The sequence below is a fragment of the Brassica oleracea genome, chromosome C3, assembly GCF_000695525.1.
Source record: "Brassica oleracea var. oleracea cultivar TO1000 chromosome C3, BOL, whole genome shotgun sequence".
NCBI classification, from domain to species: domain Eukaryota; kingdom Viridiplantae; phylum Streptophyta; class Magnoliopsida; order Brassicales; family Brassicaceae; genus Brassica; species Brassica oleracea.
Genome location: NC_027750.1, coordinates 55,958,914 through 55,974,384, shown reverse-complemented (window position 1 = coordinate 55,974,384; position 15,471 = coordinate 55,958,914). Strand labels below are relative to the sequence as shown.

The window sequence follows — 15,471 nt, the reverse complement described above, 5'->3', positions numbered from 1 at the left end:
ATGCACCTTTCTCTTTTTCTTTTCGAGGTTCCTTATCTTATGGAACACTTTGGTCTATCTTGAATAGACTCTGTAGCAACTTGACTGTGTCTCTTTCTAGGACATCAGATTTCGTTTGGTGTTAAGCTGGTTATGACTTAGTCATTCTTTTCTTTTCTTATCGGGTCAGTGTCTGGCATCTCGGTTAGCTAGCTATGTATAATCTTTTCTCTCTTTGGACGTCTATAATTCTAATCCGAGGATCTTTGCCAAGACAATGATGGTTGATACCATTCTGTTTCTTATCATTCTTTACTCTTTACCAGCTTATAGTTTTCTCCTTTTAATGTTGGATAGTCGAATTCATTGATCATGCAATCCATGCTGGCCACTTTCTGATCACCCATATTTGGCTCAAGGTCTCTTAGATGTCGTGGGAGAAAGTCATACTCTTATCCAAAATATATTCCCAATCCTCTTCTGAGGTTCCATCTTAGACGGCACATATGTCTGTGGTGGTTTATTCAAAGTCTCTTAAGATGGTGTATGTCTGGTTTATGACCTGTATTCAATCTGAGATGGAAATATCTATGCTCACTTATATGGTCTGGTGCTTATTAACTTTATATACATGTAAAACTCGTGATGTCCCCAAGCTTATAGACTTTAGAGTCTGAACCTTATAGGTAATAGCATGTACGGCCAAGCTGTTATATACATGTTTATAGTATGGTCATGGACCATGGGTTCACGGGTTTATCCTCTCTCCCCCTCATGAACATACTATAATTTCGTTATGCTTAGGTCAATAAAGCCTAATGAGTTTCCCTTTGTGTACATGTTTCACAACGTGAGATCTTATGGGATAACTCTTTGTGCCTTCTCAATATCAATCTTTGCATCAAGTTTAGACTAGGATGGCTAATCCGGTCTTACCATAAAGTATATAATTTTCGTGGGATATATCAGTATATATGATCACCACGGCTCTTGCCTCTTATCATACTGATCAGTAGCATAGTTTTGATCAATAGATTACATAGGTATAGTATTAACCACTTTCTTAAAAGGGTTTTAGGCATTTTCTTTCTTTCTTAAATCTGAAGGAACTTGTTTCCTTTTGCCTATTGTTTCTATTTGGAAACCATATTAACTCAATGGGTCATACATTCTTGGGTGTATATAATGCTCTTTAGGCAATGCCTTAGCGATAGATTTCTTACTAGGCTACTATACCGTACCATAATGCCCTTTAGGCAGTTTCTTTTATCAATCATTCACATTATCAAATAAGATCAGGCAAGATATAATAGAAATGAACTCAGATCAATTCTATTATTATATATAAAATCGTGAATGACAATTAGGTTTAAAGCAAAACACAAATCAAAGACTTAAAACACAATTAGCATGTTGAGATCTTTCTTTAGTCAATAGACATGCCGGCAACACCATCAGTTACATTGGACACGGCTGCCTTGGATTCATCCTGATCCATATCAGTCTTATTTGCTTCAGGATATCTCATCTCACTGCTTCTCTTTAGCAACTTATAATTTCAATTACCGTTAGACAAGAGATCAGGTCATTATAGGTGGTGAAGCCTCTTTCTATATAGATATGTTTTGACAACAGATTTCCTGGATGGAATGTGGAGTATGTCTTGAAGAGTAAATTCTCATCTATTACCACTTCATCACATAGTCTCAGTTTGTAAACGACCCCGGACAAAGCGAAGTGATACTCGGCCACAGACTCAAAGTCTTGGAATCTGAGACTCATCCATTCATGTCTGGCCATTGGTAATAATACCATTGCGTATCTGGACTTTAATTCTGTCCAAAGGTCACGAGGAATCTCAATATATATAGATATTGATTTCTAAGATCCTCAGTGAGATGATGGCGCATAATTGTTATGGCTCTTAACTTTTCACTTCTAGTTGCATAATCACCCTGAATGATACTCCTTCCGAGTCCTCTTGATTTCAGGACAACTGAAGTGTTCATTGTCCATTCTAGATAATTTTCTCCAGAGAGATTTAGAATGGCATAATCCAAAGGCTCAAATCTCGGCATCTGAAACAATATTATTAATCAGTCTCTCTAGGCCACACGGCCAAGCTATGATGCATTAAGCCACACGGCTTTCAATCACATGATGCAAACAATATGATCTATCAAGGGCACAAGGCCGCGAGTATGAACAATGCATCGGAATGGTTAGGCCACACGGCCGTTCGGTATGGTTCTTAGCAAAATCACACGGCCACAACAGAATATAATGCAAACAAGGATAATCAATTTAGATGCATTCAATCTTATCATTGAGTTGCATATCAATTAAGGTTTACCAATTTCAAGGTTGGTAATATGCGGCTAGATTTTAGGGTTTCAGAATCAAAATAATCTAGCAACCTAACTTTCATGCAATATGTAAACAATCCTAAACCTCAAATCAATCATTCAAGTTTTAAGCAATATGGGATTTAAGGTTTCAAGGCCTTTAGGAATTTCAAATTCGCGATTTAGATTTTTCAATCAATCTATCAATCCTAAAACTCAGATCATCAATCATTCAAGCAAAGCACAATTTTAAAACCTCAATGATCAATCGATCAGATAAGGATATCAAACAAAACCGATTTACAATTAGGGTTTTTAGGGTTTCGATTCCAAATTTTAGGGTTTTCATAATTCAGATCAGAACAATCAATAAAAAAATCAATCATGTTCTAGGGAATCGATTTCAATCTAGTTATTATGAGATGATCAGTTTTAGGTTATACAAATTTTTAGGGTTTGATCAATAACATCGGATTTCCATAATAATGGATTAGGGTTTTAGGGTTTGATCAATATGTTCTCAGATTAATCGGTATACCTTTGTTTGTAGGGTTGAAACCGGACCACCAAAGAGAACAGATGAACTTCGAGCTGCACACGGACGGACGCGAGCTAGTTGCTATCGGATCGTCGTCGGATGCGAGCTGAACGGGACGCGTCTATCGGGTTCGCGAGCTGCTGCTTCTTATCAGGTTTGCGACCGGCTGATCGGGATTGCGAGCTGGTTGATCGGGAACGCGAGCTGGCTGTGATGCGAACGGAAGCTAAGGTCGTATAGGATCAGGAACACCTTAGGGATGAAGCTGATCGGTTGCTGACGAGCTGGAACGCGAGCTAGGACGAATTAGGGTTCGTCGGGATTAGGTTAAAGTCGTCGGCTAGGTTAGGTTTAAGGGATTGGCGATTTTAGCTTAGATTGCAGAGAACAATCGTGCTGATAACGTGTTGTGAAACACTTAGATTTAGAGATGAATGTTTCTATATATTTCATTAATGAATAAGACATCCCTTATATAAGGGTTACAAGATAGAGATAAAAGGAAAGAGTACAAATCCTAATCCAACTAGATTTAGGATAACTACTAAATACATAAATGGAAAGATTACATATACAAGGAAAAGAAAATAGGGTTTCCTTTTCTCTAAAGCTTGTGGCCGCCTCTCTCTCTCCTCTAAGGCATACGGCCGCCCCTCTAGGGTTTCGGCTATGTCTCTTTCTTCTAGGGTTTGGGCCGGTTATGGACCGGACCGGTTATGGACATTCATCACTTGATTTATAACAGTTTACAATTTTTTAACAAATTTTCATACAGTTATATAATAAATACGGAAAAATGTCAGTATCCAAAAATATCAAGAGTCAAGACAAAGACATGCTAATCTCTAAATAACATATTTTCTAAATTTAGAAGATGTTTTAGAAAGTAAAAAAAAAACAGTTATATACTAATATACATGCCCCCAAATAATCAAGTTGTACTATTTTAGGTGGTGTTTAGCAGCAAAATCTAGTTATTGAATCTTATTATATAAATTTTACAGTGCAATCCGCTATATAATATGTGATGGTTTTTTCTTAAAATGACATAAATTTGATGTGTTGTATATTATATAATTCGTAATATTAAAAAGTCATATCCAAGTTTAGTGAATTAGATCATACTCTTTTTAGATTTTACCTGGAGAAAATTACGCTGGGAGACACAATCTGACTTTTCAATTATACAATAAGGCACTTTGTGTCTTTGACACACTTAGCATATGTGTAATACCATAATTGACCTTCAGTTTACTTTACTACAACATCCACCAATTCTGAGATAAATAAATCAATTATAAAAAAAAGAATCAAAACTTCTTTCGTCTCTTTGTCATCGATGAACTATCGAAAAGTTTTTTTTTTTTTTGTGAACCAAATCTCAGGAAAAAAAACAATGAGATTGCAAGAAGAATTGAAGATTTAGAAAAGATAGGTTTAGGAGATAAGGAGGATAACATAGATCCATTGTTTTGAATCAAGACGGATCTATTGGAGCTCGGTTTAGGAGAGTGATTTAGGTGATGATGGAGAAGATTAAAATGATAAATGAGGAAAAGGAGTTTGGTCCGTTACTGAATTCACCAAACTGAAAAGCTCTTTTCCTCTTTTGATGTATTCATATGTTGTTATCGAAGAAGCGGAAAGCGGCGAGTTTTCTGGGATTGAGTGGAGGAGATTTGGAGAGTTCAGTGAAATTACAGAGGAGAGTGAATTCCAAAATCTAGTTCTGGTAACTAAGGCAATTAATCCGTCAAGAAAATTCGAATTGAGACTGAAATTGAGAGCAGCGAACTTTTGAAGCTTGAGCGGAGATCTGAGATTGTAGTGGAGTCGCTGAGGAGATCTGAGTTCCGATGAGACGACTTACGAAGGTGGTTATGGATATGAAGATGGTGGATACTAAGGTGGTTGCTCGAGATGAGGAGATGGTGGTGGATACGGTGGAGGTGGAAGACGGGAGAGTAGGGGGATACGGAGGTGGAGATGGTGGAGATGGTGGTTGATACCGGAGTGGAGGTTATGGTGGTCATGGATACAGAGGCGGTGGATATGAAAGTGGATACAGAGGTGGAGACTGTGGTGGCGATAGATACCGATAGGTACCGTAAATGAGGTTGTGTGGTAATGGATATGAAGTTTGTGGTTACGGACTTGGAAACATCACTCCTGTCCATATATCCCCTTCCCAAACATTATGTATGCTTTTGTAATATATGTGGTTTCTAGGTCTTTTATATTATCAAACATTATGAATGCTTATCAAGTTAAGATATTTGACATATCCACTGTATCACATCCATACTATATGTGCTAGAAACTTTGTATCTTTGGTACCCTAACCACAACAATCATGTCCACAACAATAACAATGTGTCCTTAACATATACGCCTAACCACTATTTTCTATCCACGACTTTGTAACTACCATATCCTAGCAAAACACACCGTTTAATTTATTAACATAAAATGAAATAACTACTTTAATCGTTGCTTCCTTCTAAAAATAAGACAGGGGAATTTTGGTCTCGAATCTACCCAACCGTACAAGTAAAGTGTGCCAAAACCATAATGTGTCTTTTGCTGCAAAGAAAAGACGAAATGTGTCTTTTTATGTAACCTTGTGTTTGTATCTTGTAAAATACTTATGATATCAATAGAACCTCCGTAGATTAATACTCGATAAATTAATAATCTCTATAGATTAATAAATTTCGTTGGTCCCTATTTGGGCCGGTTTAAAATTTGACAAAAATCGATAAAATAATAAGATAATATTTTTAGAAAATTCTATGTAAATATATGATCCCATTAAAATTATAAATTAATAATTTATATGTATAAATATTTTATATAAGTAAAAACCTATTATTATATTGTTTGTTTTATATTCACAATCGAAGTATCTTTATATTTACTTAATATTTAATATATTTTTGATGAGATTCAGTAATATTATACGTAAAACCACATTTAAGTTCTATGCAATATATATTATATACACCAAATAATATAATAAAACTAATATAAATATCAAATTTTCAAGATTGTTATATCTTTTCAATTAAACAAAGAAAAAAAAAGAATTCCGGGGATTTGGTATATCAAGGGGTAAAGGAAACGGTGGATCTAGGGTTCGATGGTTCTGAAGAGGGATTTGTTCTTCATCAGATCGAGGGATTTGGGGAGTACCCAAAAAGAAGGCAGGTTTATGATTGCAAGATCGGGGTGGATTTGGATGTTGTTCGGAGTATTGAGAATGTGTACAGATGCCTGGAACGAGGGGATATCAAGGAGTGAAATCATTCAATGAGAGACCAGTTTATGGAGTACGAGCTTAGTAAAATACCTTTAACGAGATACTCCCATAGTTGTGAGGCATAAGAGCATTCGAAAAACAGAAAAGGGTTGTCGATATTGTATGGTGGGTAGGCGTATCCTTCTTAGGAAAGTCTTGCTCTGGGTTCAAAGAATTTTACTTCATCAATGGTTCACGGAGATTACATCGTATCAATTTGGTGGCTCGCTTAGGATCTTCATGATTACTGAGGATTTATTGGAAGTCGGAGAAGTATAAGAAAGCTGCGGTTTTGAGGTTACTGAGCATCACAACATTCAACATTTCTCTCGCAATTCAATTTCAGCTTTTTAGCACGTCTCTTTTTTATTTGGTTAACATGTCTCAAGGTCAACTTGTGGGCAAGGTGGGGAGCAAGAATGGTCCGGAGAATAACATCAAGAAGTTTAAGATCTATGTTCCTCATTTTGATAACTCTGCTAATGAAATGGTTAGTGTCGTGTTTTTCTCTGCTACTAGGCGAGAACTTGGGCTCGGCTTGCGTGGACAAGTTATAGTCCTACTAGCCCTACAACTGGTCCCTTTAAACCAGTTACAAAGGGCAGGATTGGAGCTGGATAAGGTCTTCAGGTTGTTCATTATGGGGAAGAGGTCTGAGGAGCGAGTATGGTCAAGAGTATACTCAGCAGTGAGAGGAGATATATTGGCGTTTGTTTGTGAAATAGGTATCAGTGCAGGCGTTGGAAAAGCAAAAAACTTGGCTGAGCCTAGAATCTTCTATGGATCAATATGTTTTTCTTTTGGTTAGTGAAGGTGTCTAGCTGGAAATCGTATAGACATGTGATTTTTTTCATACTCGGTGATTGGTGTAATGGTTTAAAGGTGGATTGGGGAATCCATTTATGTAATCTTCATGCCTATGTGTACGTACATAACTTAATAGATGAAATTGAATTACAGCCGTCGGTAGTTTGGTTTTCTATTGGGATGATTCAGCGAATAGTTTTTTTGGATAACATTCTTTGTCTCTTTATTTTGGAATGTGTTAAGGAATTGATTCTGGTCTTTTCCTTGGTTTTATGGTTGTTGGTAGAGCTTTATCTCGAGAGTAAGCAATGGATTAATAAAAATGTTTTGTTATTGGTATTGTGGTTTCTTTGGATTAATTTGCATACGGGTTTGGTATAAGCGTGACAGCTCTCTTCAGGAATATGATCGAACTGATGATACACTTAGGTATTGGAATATGGATTGTATTGGTGTATTTGTGTTATTGATGTTACTTAATGACCGTAGGATTTATTGGGTTGATCAGTATATGCGGCAGATGCGGGGCAGTGGTATAGTTGCTTTGGAATGGAGGATCGCGGTGCAGAGACACGATGGTGTCAAAGTAAGAAGAAACTGGATGGTGACTTGGTTAGTTATCAAGGCTATTACAGTTCAGAGGTGGCATAAGCGCTTTGGGATGATTGGAGTTATTACTTTACTATATGTGGTCTCTAGGTGCAACATGGATCAAGTGATTATGGTATATCATTATACTATATTTCTAAAGTGGAATGTAATTATTCTGTAAGGTTACAGATTGGTGGGGGAGGATTCTCTCCACGTAGATATGTAAGCTTTCAATGTGCTTTTGGTTTATCGGAAAGGGCTCTGATGGTTTCAAAATTTTTAATGTGTCCATTTTAAAGATTCTATGTAATATTAAAGATTCATACTGTGGTATAGAGATAGTCTTGTTTCTCAAGTCTTCTTTCAGGTTGTGGGTTTATTGGGATTGGAGGTTACGTGAGCTAAATGGCAAGATTGGTATCTTTTTATCCATGTTGATAGTTTTAAGGGTGAAGTGGCAGATATGGAAAATATAAATGGTTAGAGTCATTATGGATTTTTATGGAATGGTCACAAAGAAAGGAATATATCTGGAATGAGGAAATAGGGTATCATTACACCCGTCGAATTGGCTCTCCAAAGCAAATAAAAGATAAATTTTTTAAATGAGAATTGCCGACGAATGGGAAGCAAGTGGACTATAAGCTATTTGAGCGAGATAAAGCATAGACATAAACCAGACTTTTTATTTTTAGCTGAAACAAAGCAAGAGCCAGAGTTTGTCCAAAAATTTCAAGCTCACTTTGGATTTGATAATCTGGTCACAGTAGACCCATTGGGGAGAAGTGGGGGATTAGCGCTTTTTTACAATAATGAGTATTAGGTAAGGGTATTATATTCTAGCAATCAAATGATCAATGTGGAAGTGGAGGCTCTTGGCAAAAAGGTTTATCTTACTTTTGTATATGGAGATCCAGTTCAAAAGATGCGAAAACAAGTGTGGGAACGTTTAACTAGATATGGACTGTCGCGATCTGAACCCTGGTTCATTATTGGTGATCTCAATGAAATTACAGGAAATCATGAAAAAGATGGGGGATCCCTGAGGAGTGCAGATTCTTTTATTCCTTTTAATAATATGATAAGAAATAGTGGTTTACTGGAATTTCCGGCTCGGGGAAACAAAATGTCATTGCAAGGGAGAAGAGGAAAAGGGAAAGAGGCAGTGATGGTTAGATGTCGTCTAGATTGTGCTTTAGCAAATGAAGAGTGGCATACTCTATTCCCATGTTCTTTCACAGAGTATCAAGGGATGGTGGCTTCTGATCATTGGCCAGTGGTGGCTTATCTTGAGGACAGAGTTCCAAGGAGGAAAGGACAATTTTGGTTTGATAAGAGGTGGATTGGACAAGCGGGTCTTATGGAATCAATTACAATGGGTTGGATAGACTATAACGAAAGAAGAGTAGAAGGGATAACATAGAATATGGTGGAAAAATTAGTAATTGTCGTCACGAAATTGCTAAATGGTGGAAAAATAATCCTCCTTATGGAAAAGAAAAAATAAATGAATTACAACAAGTTCTTGAAGAGGTACAAACAGATAATACTAGGTCTCAAGAGAATATTCTGGAGGTGTCTAGGAAATTACAAGATGCATATAAGGATGAGGAAGATTACTGGCACTAGAAAAGCAGGAACATGTGGTATTCATCTGGGGATCTTAACACAAAGTTTTATCATGCTTTAACTAAACAACGACGGGTCCGTAATAGAATTGTTGGATTACATGATGCGGATGGGAATTGGATTACAGAGGATAATGGTGTGGAAAAGGTGGCGTAGATTATTTTGAAGATCTATTCAGTACCACCTCCCCATCAGAATTCGATAGTTTTCTTACAGAGGTTACACCGGGCATTACTCCTCAGATGAATCAACATTTGTTGAGGCTAGCGACGGAGGAGGAGGTTAAAGAGAGTTTGTTTATGATGCACCCAGAAAAAGCGCCAGGACCGGATGGCATGACAGCTCTTTTTTTCCAACACTCCTAGCATATCATGAAGAATGATTTAGTCGAGATGGTGAATATTTTTTTGGTCTCGGGAGAAATGGATACAAGATTAAATATTACTAATATTTGAATGATTCCAAAAATGGAGAGACCTACAAGGATGACGGAATTGAGGCCAATTAGTCTATGTAATGTAGGATATAAAATTATTTCGAAGGTTTTGTGTTAGCGATTGAAAATCTATCTTCCATTGCTCATTTTCGAAACTCATTTGGCATTTGTGGCAGGAATGTTGATCTCAGATAATATTCTTAACGCCCAGGTAATGTTCCACGGATTGCGGACCAATAAAGCATGTCAAGGAAAGTATATGGCAGTTAAAACGGATATTATCAAAGCGTATGATAGAGTAGAATGAGACTTTATTAAGACCTTATTACAGAAATTGGGTTTTGACCTTCATTGGATTAAATTAATGATGGAATGTATATCATCGGTTCAATATAAGGTTCTCATAAATGGTCAACCACGTGGACTCATTGTCCCACATAGGGGCTTACGTCAAGAAGATCCTTTATTGCCTTATTTATTTATTCTCTGTACTGAAGCTTTAATTGCAAATATACGGGATGAAGTAGGCTAGAGCTTGTCTGTCGATATCTCATTTGCTTTTTGCGGATGATAGCATATTCTTTTGTAAAGCTCAAAAAGAAGAGTGTCAAACCATTCTTAGGATTTTAAAGGAATATGAGGCAGTTTCATGACATTTAATAAATTTTGACAAGTTTTCAATTCAATTTGGACACAAGATCGAAGAATTTGTCAGACAAGACTTGAGGGATATTTTGGGCATTCAGAATCTTGGAGGAATGGGATCCTACCTTGGTTTACCAGAAAATCTGGGGGGTTCAAAGATCCAAGTTTTTAGCTTTGTACAAGAGCGTTTAAATAATAGAGTTAATGGGTGGACTTTCAAGTTTTTCACAAAAAGAGGAAAGAAGTGATCATTAAGTCAGTGATTACAGCATTACCAAATCATATGATGTCCTGCTATCGTTTTCCGAAGACAACTGTGAAGAAACTGATGAGCGCGGTATCACAATTCTGGTGGAGTCCATGAGGAAGCACAAGAGGCATGCACTGGAAATCATGGGACAAAGTATGTGCAGATAAGGATGAAGGAGGTTTGAGGTTTAAAGACATCGCTGATTTCAATACAGCAATGCTTGGTACAAAATTATGGTGTCTGATAGAGAAGCCAAATAATTTATTCTCTCGTGTCTTCAAAGGTCAGTATTTTATGAACGCTTCACCTTTGGAACCGATTAGTTCATATTCTTCGTCATATGGCTGGCAGAGTATTGTCTCTACTAGATCTCTGGTAAGCAAAGTACTAATCAAAAGGGTGGGATTAAGTTCTTCTATATCTGTATGGAATGATCCATGGCTCCCAACCACTCGCCCAAGACCAGCTAATAAAAATCAACACAACTTATACCCGGACCATACAGTGGAGTCTCTCATTGACTCTACCTCGTGCACTTGGAATTTAGAGGCAATTCGGGCTTTGGTGGATCCACAGGATGCGAAACTTATAGAAAGCATACCACTGAGCAGGAATCAGAGGGTAGATAGAGATGGATGGCACTCACAAAAAATGGGAAATACACGGTCAAATCAGGATATCAGGTTGAGCGGATCTATCCAGATAGAGAAAGACCACCACTACTGATTGGCCCCACAGTTGATGTTTTGAAGGCTTACTGCTGGAAAATTCGGTGCCCACCAAAGTTAAAACACTTCCTATGGCAATTAGTGACATGGTGTATAGCAGTGATGAAGAATTTACAAGCGAGGGGGATTCAAGGGGATATTTGTTGTGTAAGATGTGGAGCTCCTGAGGAATCGATAAACCATGTATTTTTGTAATGTCCTCCTGCCCTCCAGGTTTGGGTTATCTCGAAGAAACCATCAAATCCAACTATTTTTCCAACAAGTTCCCTATTCACAAATATGGATCATCTATTCTGGAGAGTACTCCCGCAGATGGAGGATCATCAGTTTGCATGGATACTATGGTACATCTGGAAAGCTAGGAATAATAAAGTTTTCAGTAACCTGGATATGGACCCAATGGATACGCTTAAGTTGGCAGAAACAAAATCAATGATGTGGGCTGAAGCACAAATATTGAAGGACCAGAGGACAGCATCACAAATAATGAATACGACCTACCGTCGATTCCAGAAAGATGGTGCTTTACAGATGGCTCCTGGAAAGAAGGTGATATTTTTTCAGGACAATGTTGGTTCAGCACTTTAGAAGGTTTTGATGGATTGTTGGGGGTGAGGAATGCTACGGCTTCTCTATCTCCACTTCATATGCGGACATGGAAGCGCTACTATGGGCAATGGAATGCATGAAGAATTTACGTCAATTCAGGTTACGTTTGCAACGGATTGTTCTCAATTGGTGAAGATAGTTTCGGAACCAGAAGAATGACCAGCTTTTGCAAATTATTTGGAAGATATCAAAATCCTGAAAAAGAGTTTCACCCGATCAGAGAATATCTATGTACCAAAGACGCAAAATTCAAAAGCGGATAGACTAGCACGCAGTGTTAGGAAGCAACCGTCTTTTGTCGTTCACATGGATGCAGATCACCCGGTTTGGTTTACATAGTCAGTATGAGTCTGTATAGTTGATGACAAAAAAAGAATCTCAAATTTCATAAATAACAATTAATATCTATACACCAAAATTAAATATATTTTTTATCTTAGAATAAATATATCTTAAAATAAAAAATCTAAATAAGAAAACTTTTATAAATTAATATCTCTATAAATTAATAAAATTTCAAAATACCAACATTATTAATTTATAGAAATTCTACTGTATTCTTATTTTGTGGAAAAAGAGACGCTGATATTTTGGTTTAAACTACGAGTAAATTAAAAAGAAGATGTTATAAATTATAGTTTTCAAATTAAATAAAAACGCCTATATTAAAATAATTTAAATTAAATAAACCACAGTGAAAATTAGAAATAAACGGTGTCTTTTTTTTTTTTTTTTTTTTTTTGTGCAACTGAAATAAACGGTGTCTAGAAGAAAGAAAAAAACGAATGGTAAGTGATCAGCAGTTGTGTGGAAAAGAAACCTGAAATTCCATCAATGGCGGAAGAAGAGAAGTGAACTTCTCCGGACCATACTCTTCCTTCTCCGCCGGAATCTTAAATCAATCCCGAAGATCCGCCGCAAGAAATGCTACTCCACCGGCAAAATTCGATCCTAGTCGAAGTAATTCTCTAATCTCCCCCACCTTTCTTCTGCAACATCAAATCAGTTTCTAGGGTTAGCTTTCTACTTCCTAGCTTATATCCTCTAATTGAGAGATTAGAGATTCAATTAATTGATCTAAACATCCATTCTGATTCTTAGTTTCAAATGAAAGATTCATGAATATGATCTAGTTATTTCACAATCTGCATTCATTGTGTAGGGGACACTAAAGCACGAATCAAAGCATTAGGCTAATGGATTAATGAACTAATCAAAACACTTTTCTAGCTGGAATTGACATCGTTGAAACCCAATGGCAAAACAAACTGTGCTTTAGGCTGAGACTGGTGTTCAAGGCCGGTCTGAGTATAGTTGAATGAGACATCCCACCTTGGCCTCCACGTTTTAAGTATTTAATAACATATGAATTATCGGTGCTCTTTTTGAATTTGCTCTTTTTTTTTGCAGCCGTTTGTGGACACAAAAGCTCCAAAAGATCTGAGAAAAGAGACGTTGTGGTCTTCTTCCAAACGAGCTTATAAAAAACGTTAATAATTGTATGATGCTTAATTCTACGATGGTATGATGATGTTTATAGATTATTTCTCTCATATTTTAGATGGAAGTGAAAAAGGCTTGAAATTTTATTTGATTATCTATATTATAGAATACAGTATTTACACATTTACAAACCGGAATCACCCTGTCTAAACACATCTCTTTAACTAGACCAAGAAAAAATCCGGTAAACCGGTCTGAGACAATCAACCGCATGCTTAGCCTTAAGACAGAATCTCTGAAACCAGTTCGTGTCCGGAGCTGATACGATCATAGAAGATTGAAGATACATCGAAGCTGCTCTTTTCACCAGCTCGTTTCTAATGGCAATGTTTGAAGAATCCATTTCCGACAAGAGAACACCGTCTTGCGAAGGAACAGAGTGACAAAAGAACGAACCAAAGCCATCAGAACTCGAGATCACATCTTTCAAGCTCGTGTACCGGAGATTGTTGTGATCATTGTCGTCCGAGATAAAGAGGAAGGGTGGTTTTTGTAACATTTGGAAACCTTGTCTCCATATTCGTCAAAGGAGTTAAATATTGGGGAGGCTAACGAGTTTATATATTATCTTCACGTGTTTTAGTCGACCGATGATACCTTTTATTTAGGCAGAATTATCGGAATGGCCCTAAATTCTGCGGACTTTCCACTTTTAGATTGTACATTGAGGAATCAAGAGTGGACATCTAAACTGCACTAAACCAAACCATTGTTTTAAACCCGAAACCCAATCAACTTTTATTTGTTATGTGATCGTGTTAATTAACCAGATTAAATGTGACGCATATTATTTTTGGTCTCATTTTGTTCTTCTTTAATGATAGTTTTAAACTTCGATGGAAACATAACTTTGAACTCATCTTAACAAAACATATTTTTACAATATATATATATACTAGTCGTATTCCGGCACTACGCGCCGGCTTCGTATATTTTATACTAAAATAAATTTACAATTCATTTTATGGTCTTGGTAAAGAAAATATATTCAAAAATATGAAGATGAAAATATGTGGAAAGAGAATGATATTTTTTTTCGATCCATTTGATAATGGTTAGCAACCAAAGTGTATTACTTTGTTTTGAAATTGTTTAGTTCAAAGTGGAATAGCATTTGTGACTAATTAATTCAATAAAAGTATAATAAAAATCGATAGTCGTAAAAAAATCATTTAGTTGAAATTTAAACATAAAGTAAAGTTGATATTTTATTTAGAGACATACTTATACTGTTAAGTACCATGTGCACAGTATATAGACGAAACGACATTTAAAATTTTATTTTAGAGACTAATCTGAATTTAAATGTGTGTAATGAAGTTTTGTTCGTATATTTTTTCTTATTTGATTCTTGGTAAGACACTAATTTTGACAATGGAACATATTATAAAATGAGGAAAAACATTATATGTTTAGTTTTAAAATTAAAATGAAAATCAAAAACAGTATGTAAATGAAACTGGAAATTGGAATATAATAAACCCTCTTATAAATTATAATAATGTTGAATCATAGATGACTTTCCCCACATATGGGACAGCTTATATTTGTACGAAGCCATTGATCAATGCAGCGGAGATGGAAAGTATGGCCGCAAGTAAGAGGACATAGATAGGTTCCATTGTTGTAATTTTTGAAGCATACCGTGCATGTATTGTTTTCTTCTTCTGTAGTTCGAAGCCTATTAGGTCCCTCAAGATCTGTGATGATAAGGTCGGCGTTAAGTCGTGCAGTTGCGTTTTGGTTGTAGTCTGTGATGGTAAGAGTAACTTGAAGATCATCAGTTATGTTATTGTCTTGTGCTATTAGTAATTTCATCACGTATTGAGTTGTCTCTTAAATAAGCAGAGTTGAGTCGGGGTGTTGTATTTCATGGTATGTTAACATGAATTGCATGTCCTCAGTTGTTGAGTCATTAAAATTATCTAGATGGTCAGTGTTAGATGGCTGCTGGAAATCAATGATATATTCTTATGTGTTAAGCCTATGGATGTAGACTTAGAGTATGCGCCGGGGATTCGCTCTTGAAACATTATTTTTACTATTTAGTTTATTGTTTTTATAAAATATTATAAATAAATCTCACCATTAAAAATTTAGAAAAACAAAATTA

General features: G+C 36.3%; 1 protein-coding gene across 1 annotated transcript; it reads right to left on the bottom strand.

Moving 5' to 3' along the window:
* Positions 1-13,271: 13,271 nt before the first annotated feature.
* On the bottom strand, positions 13,272-14,012 carry LOC106333120. The gene has a single exon (XM_013771600.1). It carries the CDS (start codon positions 13,855-13,857, stop codon positions 13,519-13,521), a length of 339 nt encoding a protein of 112 aa, XP_013627054.1. The 5' UTR covers positions 13,858-14,012; the 3' UTR covers positions 13,272-13,518.
* Between the last annotated feature and the right edge of the window lie 1,459 nt (positions 14,013-15,471).